This window comes from Pelodiscus sinensis, chromosome 2, assembly GCF_049634645.1.
Source record: "Pelodiscus sinensis isolate JC-2024 chromosome 2, ASM4963464v1, whole genome shotgun sequence".
In the NCBI taxonomy this organism is placed as follows: domain Eukaryota; kingdom Metazoa; phylum Chordata; order Testudines; family Trionychidae; genus Pelodiscus; species Pelodiscus sinensis.
In genome coordinates, this window is record NC_134712.1 from 180410933 (window position 1) to 180423573 (window position 12641).

General features: G+C 39.0%; 1 protein-coding gene across 8 annotated transcripts in view; it reads left to right on the forward strand.

Annotated features, from left to right (window-relative positions):
• CPNE4 (copine 4) overlaps window positions 1–12641 on the forward strand; it is a 346982-nt gene that overhangs the window by 214965 nt on the left and 119376 nt on the right. For all 8 annotated transcript variants that reach the window (XM_075921917.1, XM_075921924.1, XM_075921920.1 and 5 more), the window contains 2 exons: window positions 5894–5965; window positions 9583–9657. In XM_075921917.1, the coding sequence (XP_075778032.1) occupies window positions 5894–5965; window positions 9583–9657 (147 nt within the window). The remainder of the gene's footprint in view (window positions 1–5893; window positions 5966–9582; window positions 9658–12641) is intronic.

A 12641-nucleotide genomic window follows, 5' to 3' on the forward strand; every position in this document is an offset into this window, starting at 1 on the left:
CTTAGGGGGCCTGGTTTAGTCATTCTTTTGTATCAGAGTGTTCCGCATGATCTTTAAGGTCATATTGTTTCCACTACAGCAAGACACTTAGAGGTTTACGTTATACAAATGCTTTTCATAGTTCCTAATGCTTTGTTTTACATATTGCATCTTTTATATGAAAGACTGTGTTGATCCTTGAAAAAAAAAGAATTAAACCTTTTTCCCCCAAAGAGCTACAGGCACCAAACACTAATTAAATTTCAAACTATTTTCTAATATTGATAAACCCTTTCCAACAATATAATTGTGTCCTGTTCTATTACGGCTATGGACACTGATTCCCCTCTTTCTCCCCAATATCCTGTTCTGACTGGCTGGCGGCTGTCATTCTTTAAAATGAATAGCAAATTAAGGAAAAAGCCTACTTCAGCTCTACACATACTGTGAACTGATCGGTAGTGTGGGGTTCAAATCCAGTCTGGAAGTGTGTTGCATGTGTTGTGAAGAATACAATCCATAAAGTAGGGCTGGATACAGCAACGCTGGCGAGAGAGAGATGATGCTGTCTCGGAAAAAAATATTTAATGGGAAGAGGTGTGCAGAATGTCAGTAGGTCATTTCTTTAAATCTTATCTTAATGAACCATTGACCTAAACATGGAGGAAACATCGATAACCCTCAATATTTATATTGGGGAGTATTGTGTGTCTCTACAATAAAATTAAAAGTGGTGTGGAGGGAAATAACAGTGAAAGGATGCTATTATTTTAACTGCTATCTTGTGTGTGTGCATGTGTACGCACAGACAAACTAATGTAGACTATATAGTGTAAAGCTGCTTTTTATGAGAAAGGGATAATTCAGGGGCCTGTGCATCCCACAGCTGCTAATTTTACTCTCTTTTTACTGTGGATATCTCATGAGCTTTAGCTGACACACTAGATTATCTGTCTAGCCTTTCAACCTCCATGTACCAGTGTTCATATCCTGCATATGTCACAAATGAAAACAATCTTGGACAGTTATCCTAGTCAATTTTGTGCACATCTTAAAACCACTTCTGCCACTACATGGCTTGGCATGCTTGGTAATTGCTTGTCAAGAAATGGCCAAAGCTCAAGTAACAGGTTTTATAGGTTAATTCTGATATACTTTGCCAGAGCTTTTTTATGGGAAGCTGGCAGTATACATAGTCATCACCAGTATACATAGTCATCATCATAGATCTTCACTGTCATAACTTCTATATTCACCACAGGAAAAAATAGGCAGAGTAGTTTTTAAACCATTTTAAACTGGAGATAGAAGTAAAGTGCAAAATATGGATTCATATTTAATCACCTTAAGATTCAGAGTTTTAGTTTGGGAGCTTCTCTGTCCTTAGCACATTGGGCCAGATTTTGAACTCAGTTACAGCAGTGCAGACCCACAATGTCTTCAAAGGAGTTTTTTTCAGTGTAATTGATCTGGGAATTCAGCCTTAATGTTGAAGATCTTGAAGTCTGGATGAAGCTCATTCTTAATTTGCATATATATGAATATGCATAACTCTATGACATATCTGGTGTTTTTTCACTTAAATTTAACTTTTTTCTATTCCTATTTTCAGGTTTCTATATAGTATCAAGGACCTCTTGAAAAACTATTTAAAATCTGTTGCAGGGGAAAAAAAGGGGATCTACCGGGTCCAGTTTGCCCTCTAATATCCCTTTTCTAGAAAGAGAAGATTTTTCATTTCTCTGCATTGCTATTGCAGCAACATTTTCCCTTAAAGTTTTCAGTCATGAATTGCTGAAGTAGGATTCCAACCAAAGATGTCTAACAAACAAAAGACTTTTGATAAATACCTCGCCTTTGGCCATATTGGAAGTTCAACCATCTCTTTGTAACTCTGAACTTAAACAGCTGCTTCCCAGGTTCATGTGTTCCAATTGGCTAAAACTTGCCTGCTAGCAGCCAGGATAGCAAACACTTTTTATGGTTCTGATATGGAAGTAATGTTACCTTTACAGATAAACAATAAATGTGATTCATAATTGATTACCGCCCTCCCCTCCCCCCCACACACACATTCCAGCCACTAACAGCTACTCCTTTAGCATGCACACAAAAAGGGCAATTTACTGCTAGTAAAAATTGTTTTTTTGTCAATTATTTAAATGACAGCCTGCAAATCTTAATTGTTAATTACTATTTGAGGCAATGATGCAGGCGTAGAGCTGCCAGATGGATCCATTTTACTGGCCACTTGATTAACAACGTGTGGGTGTTCACACACAAATACACATATTTACATATGCAGAGTGTTTGCTGCAGCAAAATGACACTAATAGCTTCAAGAGCTGGTCTCATTAAAATGAGCTAATAATAGGAACATCAGAACACATTCTATTCACTGGATTTGGATGCATAAAGTTGCCACACAAGCGGAGACCCCAGAGTTTCAAGCTCCTGTCTGTATAGTGCATTTTGGTTCTTTGAACAACTTGCAAAGGAGCGAAGGGAGGGCTAAATGTTTAAATGAGGTGAACGGGTCAGGGAAAAAATGCTGGAATTACTAAAGGAGGCTGGGCAAGGATACCTCAGTGACCCCACGTGAGTATATGGAGAGTGATTGTTTTCTACCCATCATACACTTGAGGTTAACGTAGCACATCTAAGGGACTAAAGGTACAGAAAAGCATATTGGAAGGAAGAATTACAGTAACTCCTCACTTAAAGTGTCCTAGTTAACACTGTTTTGTTATTAAATTGTTGATCTATTAGAGAACATACTTGTTTACATTTGCGCAATGTTCCATTATAAAGTTGTTTGACTTGCCCTGCTCTTCCTGCCCATCCGGCATCCTAGCTGAGGAGCGGGGCTGGGACATGAGGGCTTGCCCCATTCCTCCTGCCCAGCATTCCAGCCAGACAGTGAGCAAACCCCTGACCTGGATCCCTGGAAAGAGTGCTGAGCAGGCAGAACGGGGCAATCCCACTCCCTAGAAAGAGTGCCAGGCAAACAGAGCAGGAGATGCCCCCTCACCCCAGCCCTATTACACCCCTACTTCCATCAAGCTGCATAATCATCATTGGTGAGTACAGCATTAAATGGCTTGTCTAAAATAATGTATAATATATTCTGTAATATGCATACACTGTCTTTTGTGTGGAGAAAACATTTTCCCTGAAACTTAACCTCCTCCCCCCCCACCATTTACATTAATTCATATGGGGAAACTGGATTTACCCCCACCTCTGCTTCAGTATCCTTCTGTATCCTACTGTACTCTCCTGCTTCAGAAGATACTTTCCATTTGTTTCATGATGCACTGAAACCTAACTGCACAGAGCCAGGTCTTTGAAAAAAAGTTAATTAAACCCATAGAATTTATGGGAGATGATAATTTGTTACTTGAACCCATTTGGCTGACAGGTAAACTGAGATGCAGATGGATGTCAATGGAATAATCCTCAGAAGAATCAAGAGTAGGATACCAGAGTCCTAGTGCACAATTTAATTCTTGCCTCCACACAACAGTCTCACCTTTATTATTTGTGTGCATGGGACAAAACTCTAACATGCAATGCATTAGCTACATTTTTATATATTTTTGAGAGAGGTTCTCTGTTTGTCTGTTAACCCAAGAACTCCTCCTAAGTGGTAAGAGCTAGAACCACTGAATTTGGTATATAGCTTCCTCTTATAATAACTTAAAGCCAGGTCAGGGTTTGGTTGGGCCAGGAAAATGGGATGTGCCTGGAATGGGATTGCTTCTCATAAAACCATACAGAAAAGAGACAGAATCACCAGGCAGGTGAACACTGCTGGCTGGCGGCGTGACCCTCTCTGCCCCAACCCTGCCCCCCCTCCCAAGATTCATAGGGAGGCATTGATTTCCTTTGTCAGAGAAAGAGGGAAAAGTGCAGTTTGCTGTATTCCTCACTGTGGCTGGGGAACACAGAGGGAAGACAAGTTGTGCACTTTGCTCTTGTGTCCTGACAGAGACAGGAAAGGGAAGAGCAAGCAGCCCTGGTCCGAATCTATAGAGGGGCTACAGCAATACGACCTCTCCCCTCCAGAGTGACTGACAGAGACACACACACAGAGTCCCTTGCTGCCCAGAGCCCCTTTTCACCCTCCAAACCTGACTCCTACACACCCTGCCCTGAGCCTTTCCTTAAGGACCTGAGCAATACTGAGTAAATGTGCTAGTGTATGTGTACAGACTCTGAGTGCGCCCATACCAAAGGTGGCTGTTATCACTGTTAAAGTAGTTGTGTTGCCTCAGTTACGTCCCACATCACTGGGGCACTATCCAGCAAATTGCATCTGAAAGAACAGCATTGCCTTAATGCTAGTTGCTTGTAGGAGACTGGGATATGTGATTCTGCAAAGCAAAACATGGGTGCCATTCTTTCATCCTCCGTACCCACTGCAGAGACTGCTCGGAGTCCTCTTCCCTCTGAGATAATGCAAAATAGTCTCAAACTTATGCTGGTTGCCATTGTACTTTGCAGTATATAATTCTTTGTTAGCACACTTTGTGCTGGTTAAAGCTGTTACGTTAATTACTGTTACTAATTTAACACATTATTCAAATCCATATACATTCCCAGAACATCAGCTGAGCAGTCATAAACCACTCCCTTTCCTTTATGGTCTCTTCAGTGGGTTATTGTTGTTTTTTGCATGCTTTGCATAAGAGTGACTTTTGTTTCCATTCCTAAATTACTGCACTTTAAAGGTCATGGGGTGCGCATCTGAGACATAATGCTTTAAAAATATGTTGTACAAGGCAGAAAGAATTGTTTTATTACCAAAACCATGCTCTGTTTTTGTTTTGTGTATATTTGATACTAGGTTATAAATTATTTGGAGAAGAACCTTCCCTTCGCCTTGTATTTGTATGGCACTGCACATATTCTGAACAAATAATGTGGCTCCTATAAACCATTGAAATGCAAACACTTAGTAATAATAATAATTAATAACTATTTCTCCCAATGGGTATTATCTAGTGTATATCTAATATTTCATAATTTTTTCCATGTTTCTAATGCATTTTTATAGAATCATACAATGGAAGCAACCTAATCAACTCGGCCATCCACTGCAGTCTATTACCACATCACATGCTTACTTTGGGCTAGCATAGGAATTTCCCATCAATCTATTTTTTCTCATATTTTTACTAGCCTAGTTTTAAATGGCTCAAGGCTATGTAAATCTACTGGTTGTAGTAATGAAAAACACGCAGATGATCATTATACCTGGAATAATGTTTACGTGATGTACATTAGTCACCCACTAGATGTGTCAGTGTTCTGTATAGAGTTCCCGACAAAGCGTGGTTCCCCATAGAGACAAAGTTGGAACTCAGGCTGTGATGCAGCCTGTTTATGTCTGAATTTATGTTCTTATTTTTTTTAATAAATGGGTGTCCTGTTTAAAACAGACTGTGATTCCTCACAGAGACTCAATGTTATGGTAATTTTTGGTAGCTTAGTTGCATAGAACTATTTTTTCCATGTGTCCCCCACCCCGGCAGTCTTAAGCTGCATCTTGTCACTTAAGTCTTTTAAAAAACCTACTCCTGCCCTGATGTCGTCTATCTGTCATTAGTTAAGCAAATGATAAGCAGCAGCTTCTGCTTTTCTGCTTAACTGTGTTCATTCTATCCCATCCTTCCACTTTTCCCTATCTCATTTGTCCTCCTGTTGCATCCTGCCTGCCATGCCATGACCTGAAGCAAGGACTTTCACTTATGCTACATATCTGTACAGTACCTTGCCCAATGGGATTCTGATCTTTAATTAGGGTTCCCAAGTGCAAATACAAAGTACAGCAATAAAACAACAGTCAAAATGAAATCCTTGTATTTATTACCGTTTCTAACGTTTTCCCTTTGCTTTGGTTTTGGCACAGATTGTTTCACAAAGGAAACTCTCCAAATCCCTACTGAAACATGGGAACACAGCAGGGAAATCATCCATAACAGTAAGCCAGATTTAAAATTATTTTCTCCGTACTTTTCCATAAACATTTCCTACTGAGTTTGTATGATCTCTAACTGAAAAAAAAAGTTTGATCCTTCTGATTTATTTTAATGTCACTGGTAAAATACCTGTAATTTACAAATGGCAAGAAAGTAATTTTTGTTTTTTTTCCAAGTGTCATAAAGTGCATTATTTAGGAAAAAGTATAGAGAAAAGAAGTTGTCCTGTTTGGTTATTTCTAATCCAAACTTTATAGCCTTTAAAAGTGTACTTACACTTGATTTTTCTAACACCAGTACAGATGCTTAGTTTTATACATCTGTGTAGTCCCATTGACTTCACTAAGCATCAAGTTAAGTACATCCATATGTCCTTGTAAGATTAGGGGAACATTTCTTTTGTAAACACTTTTGCTTCAAACATGTCTGAATTTTTTTGAGCAGTTTTGACTTTTTGTGCCAAAGCAATGGCTCACCAATATAGTGATGTAGGGAAACAATAATGTAAGTTGATGGAGAAAAAAACATTAATTAGTTCGAACAAGGGTTTTGACACAACTCTAACCTTTAAAGCTTTTATGAGTCCCTGTCCAAGGTTTCTTAACATTCAATTTACTGCAGTAAAACCTTGAACTTACTGTAAAATGTGAGGAGGACTACATTTTAACAGCCAGGAAAATTATAGTACAGAAGAGGGCTATAAGAGGGTGTGTGTGGGGGGGGGTGTGTTTATGAAAGCATGTATACAATATACTATGTATAACTTTTTTACACACACCCACGCACACACACGACTTGAAAAAACTAATTATGACTGGCGAGTATATATGTTTCCCGGAGAACAGGCTAAATCAACCATTTTTTAAGATTATACAAACATAGAAATAAGCTGAAATCCATTCCCTATGGCACTCCGAATCAAATATAAGGCGATAACATGATGATAAATAAAGATGTAAAGACTGCTTTGCATTTGCATCATGTTAAGCCCCTGTTATGCTGCCAGACCAGTGTAAAGCAGCATTTCTTAATCTGTGCTTTGCAGCCCCACATTGGGTTGCCGGAATCTGTCACTTTGCAGCTCCTGTGTCTCATTCCTATGGGCTGGCTGTCCTGGCTCCTTGTTTCAGGTATTGCAACTTCATTGCAGCACTGCTCGGGTTTGGCCCTGATGTCCCTCGGTTTTGAAGACCGGAGGGCAGCCAGGCCACATTTGAGTGATTTGCATAATGAACTGGTGTGCCAGGTCACAATGCCATGTGCACAAATTTGGCCCAGATCCTCCGGCCCCTTTAGGGGAATAGAACAAAGCCCTGAGCCAAGTTGTAATCCCAGAGGTCACAATACCTGGGGCAGAGAGCTAAGCCCAACCAGCCACACTGGACAGAAGGTGCAGGAGAGAGTGCAGTGGGGGGGAGAGGGGTGTAAGCAGCAACACCCTCCTCCCAGCAGGAGGACACCCCCCAAGTGGGAGGACCCAACCTCCCTTTGGGCCTTTCACACCAGAGGCAGACACCACCCCTAGACTATTTACTTGTTCATGGAAGGCTGTCAACATTTACATATGGGTCATGAGCCCAAAAAGGGCGAGACTCACTGGTGTAATGGGATTTAGTGTGAACAAGAATCAATCCCGTAGTTCTCTTATATATGGGCATTCTGATACTTGTTGGAAAATCCATGTGATGGTGCAATATAAACATTTAATAATATTTAAATAACGAGACCCAAGAATAGTGAGGTGAGGATTTGGACTACAAAAGTGCAACTCCTGGTTTGACAATTGATGTTGCCTAGTTGCTATAGCAAGTAACTGGCATCAGGATTTGCAAGATGAATTCCTCTCTCTGCCATTGTCTAGCTGCCTGATCTCAGACAAGTCACTTAACCTCTCGATTCCTCAGTCTGTTGGTAGAATACTTCCCTCTTCCCTGGTATCTTGTGAAGCTTAGCTGATTGACATGTCTGTGGCCCCTTGAGAAATATGCTGCATAATTGCAAAGCAATAGTAATATTTTAAGATTTCTCCTCAGAAACCTAGAATGACAACAAAATAAATAAGGAGGTACATATTGTTAGCCTTTCTGCAGACACTTTTGCTAACTACTTCTCTGCCAGGGCATTGAAAATATCAATTCAATTTTACTATTAATAACACAGCTAAGGATTACATCTCCTGGCTCTTACCCAGTGGTACTGTGAAGCAGATGGAATTTCCTCAAATTAGAACAGTTGAACTCAAACAGAAATAATTTTATGAAAACCTGGGTATCTCAATGTGATAAATCAAAATAAAATATTTTTAATTCATTTGGTCCCAGGATACATTCTGAGCATCTGTGAAATAGGGGATTTACTAATGTTAATGTTGCAATTTATTTTTAATACATGACTCCTATTGTTTTCTTTAGTGAATAGGAAAATTTCACTTCTCAGATAGGTGTGTGATTATCTTTAATATGGTGCTACCTTTAGCATTAACTAATCACAGGCTATCATTATTATTACATGGCTGTGGAATAGTAGTGGTTTTTCAACCACTGAATGAGAGGTCTGTGAGTGCTTATAACTGTAACACAATTATAAAATATTGCTGAAGCTTAAAATTTGGTATGCAGAAGCCTATGTGCTAATGGTGATGTGTCCTACATGATCCTTCCAACCTGTAGATTATCTGGGACAGAAAGGTAACAAATATCATGAGTTTTTGTGGGTAAAACCACTTCATCATTCAACATGGCTGATGAATTGGATTTTACCCATGAAAACTCACAATGTAGTATTTGTGTTAGTCTTGTAGGTGCTGCAGTAGTGCTTGTTGCTTGACTAATAGGGCTATCCCTCTGAGACTTTTTACATGTCAGTCAGGTATGGGTGTGTTTTTCCTGACATCATAATGCCAGTAAAAGCCCGAGGCCATGTTTACACCACAGACTTTTACTGTCATGGCTGGGTCATCCAGGGGTGTGGTGAAGATCTTTAATCAACATAGCTGTGTTGGGAAAAGTCCTTGATGAAGATTCAGTTCTTGCACTTTTACCAGAGTAGCTTATTTCAGGGGGCTAGAGAAAATTATACCATGAAAGCCCAGTTTTGCCAATAGAAGCTACTAGAGTTCAGCTGTATAGTTATACCAGCAAAGCCCACCTAGTGTAGATGCAGTTGCATTAGGGTAACTCTGCTTATACTAGCATAATTTGTGTCAGGCAGGGGAATTCACATAAATTATACCAGACTAGATCTGTATTGCCAAGTTTTGCTGGCCATAGCTACATTGGTTAGGAATGAGAAAATATCACATTATATACAATTATATTATACTATACTAGGATATACTAGCAAAACCCTCCTACTGTAGACAAGGTCTGAATTTTATTCACAGCTGATTTTATTCTTTGCTTCTTCATTTATTATGGCAGGTTGCATAGAAAAATCTTTAAAACTATGTGTGCTGTTTTGACCTATTTTGATATGTCTGCTAGCTAAGCATCTGGTTTCTTGCAAGGTGATTGTCAGTTTCCAGCTGATAGGGTCTATAGTCCACAGGCTGGTAAATAGCATCTTTCCAAATGTTTTCTTTCATTATACATGCAAAACTCAAATGTAGCTTCTTATTTAGGTGATTGCCGAAGAATTATCCGGCAACGATGACTATGTTGAACTTTCATTCAGTGCACGGAAATTAGATGACAAGGTAAGGTGTTTGATATTAACCTTATTGTAAGATATAAGAATGCCTGGAAATATGATTTAATAAGATTTTCTCCCACAGCTATTTTTGGTTGCTTGACGTTATTAAACACATCAGAGATTTCAGATCAATGCTCCCAATGAGGCTTTCCTCAAGTTGCAAAGTAATTAAAAATACTCAAGGGAATGTAATTAAAACCAAGACAATTTAATTATGCTGAGACCTCATTTATTTAAAATGCCACCGATCAGAAGTGTTAAGATAAGTGAGCTTTTTAAGAGGAATCAAGATGTAATATTCAAAGTAGGCATCTTAACATAATGCTTGAATACTTCACATCAACCTGGACACCATATATATATATTACAGATATATTTTGCTGAATAAAATGTATATATATATACATTTTATTCAGCAAAATATATCTGTAATATGAGAAACAGTGTCCTTCTTTGTGTTTGTCAAAACCATCTCCAGTTTAGTCGGTAATTTATGCATAGATTAAAACCTACCTCATCACTCATCTTTATCCATCAATGTTGACCACTCTTATGAATTATACTTATATAATACTTTACCGCTATATAGCACCTTTCACCCCAAAGAACTCAGATAACTTTGTATATAAGTCACATCCTTGAATAATCAAAAGTAATAGGAAGCATTTAATTATTTAAGGTAGTAGAGGGAACATCATTGTAATTAATGGATATCATGGGGCCATGACCCTGTTTTGGATAACTGGGATATTTAGATAATTGAAGGTCAGATAACCACTGTTGCACTGAAAGTCAAATACTCACCATTAGAATGCAGACTCTTTTTCGCTGTTATGCTACTCCTAATTAGTAACATGGTGACACCACACAGCAGTTTAGGACACAATCCTGAAAAGGCTTCTATAAATACATATATATGTTAGTTTACATGTGTGAGTGGCTCAATTATATCAATAGGAGTAGAGTTATGTATGTACATGGTGTTTACAGGATCAGACCATATCTGAGGAATAATAGCATATGAATTTAAACTGCCACAAAAACGTAGGTAGGCAGAATATAATGAAGAGTGCTGGAATTTGATCAGGACACAAGGGTTAATAGCATCCCTCTATTTAGCATCTTTAATGACCATAAATGATGAGTCCCATCTGGAAGATGAATTACCCCCCTCACTGGGAGTTGCTGGGTCCTCACTGAAAATTAGATAATTTATTTAGGTGCCAAAATGTAGATTTAAGAAACTAACTTTAGTCACTGCTTTTAAAAATCATTGTTTAAAATTTCAGCATTCACTTCAGCTGTTACTCATGCTGTTATGTCTACACAAGGAAAAGGAAAGGTACAGCATGCTAGGTGTTTCGACTGCCTGTTTCCTTCCCATAATTGTATCACACTTTCTGGTGAAAATATCATTGAGAAGATTGTGATTGTGACTGTCAGGAATCCACCTGAGCTATGTTCACTTCACAGCAATTTTAGAGAGCCTTTTAAGCACAGAGTATATATTTATGGGGCATATCTAAATTAACAAAGGGTCCTTATGTGCCATGACAAGAGCATCATGGCACCTGCTCTTTTTGTTATCTTATGGCTGATCTGATTGGCATTGAGGAGGGATAGCTCAGTGGTTTGAGCATTGGCCTGCTAAACCCAGGGTAATGAGTTCAATCCTTGAGGGGGCCATTTAGCAATTGGGGCAAATCTGTCAGGAATGATACTTAGTACTGCCATGAGGGTAGGGGACTGGACTCAATGACCTTTCAAGGTCCCTTCCAGCTCTATGAGATAACAATTATATAATATAATATATACCTAAGTAATAATATTTTAAAGAATAACGTTTCCTTGTGGGCTGAAAGATTTAATGGGGTGGAAGACTGTTCTTTTCTCAGTTCAGCCAATGATTTGGTGTATTGCCTGAGGAAAGACACTTGAAGCTTGTCAACAAGCTTGTCTAATTCAGAAAAATTAATCTGGATTAACTAAAGGTGTGAATTTAAAGTAGACTAGTTAGGAGCCTGTATTACAGCCTCTGCGTGAACGCTCATTGAAAATTAAAGTGGCCTTAATTCAAAAGACGGTTAAGAATCTCAGGGATCTGAAAAAGGACTGCCCTCTGTATGCACCTATAACTGCAGGACACTGACAAGAGACTGTTCAATCATCCATCTAATAGAGAAGAAGGCCAGGGCAGCCTTGGCAAAACACAACAAAAAAGGAGATGGAAGCGAAGTGGAGAGATGAGAGTATCATCATGTTGGGGAAAAGAGAAGGCACAAGAACTGCTGGAGGAATTGGCTTCCTCATCAACAAGGAGTGGGTTTCAAATATCATCTCCGGTAAGTATCATGCATTGGAATGCTGCACCTCCAACTAAACAAGAACAGCACCCTCAAGAATATTCGGATCCCTGCTTCCACCAGCGCAAATGAAGACGACATTGTGGAAGGATTTTATTAAGCACTTGAGGAAACCCAGGCTCAACTAACCACATGTAGGATTGTGGTAGGAGATTTCAATGCCAAAGTTGGAAGAGGGAAAGAAGGTGAGAAAGTTCATTGGCTGGTATGGCATCAATGAACGGAATCCATAAGGAGAGTGATGGCAATGCTGATGGAAACTAAAGAAAGGTTCAATAGTAACACCTGGTTTAAGAAGAAGGCCAAGAGGAGATGGACATGGATGATGCCCAGTGTGAAGAATAAGAATGAGATGGACTATATTCTGATCAATAAGAAGCACATTATGCAAGACATCTCGGTAGTACCCTTATTTAATGCTGGTAATGATGATCACTTGCTCAGAACACGGCTCAACTTCAACAAAAAGGTGGAGAAGAAAGCACTACAGATGGCAAAACAGAGACAGCCATCAAAAATATTCAACAAGACGATCTTGAAAGGGAATATTTCCAAGGAAGACTGGAATTTTATAGATAACTGAAATGATGATTATAAAATCTTCACTAAGAAGTTAAAGCAAAAT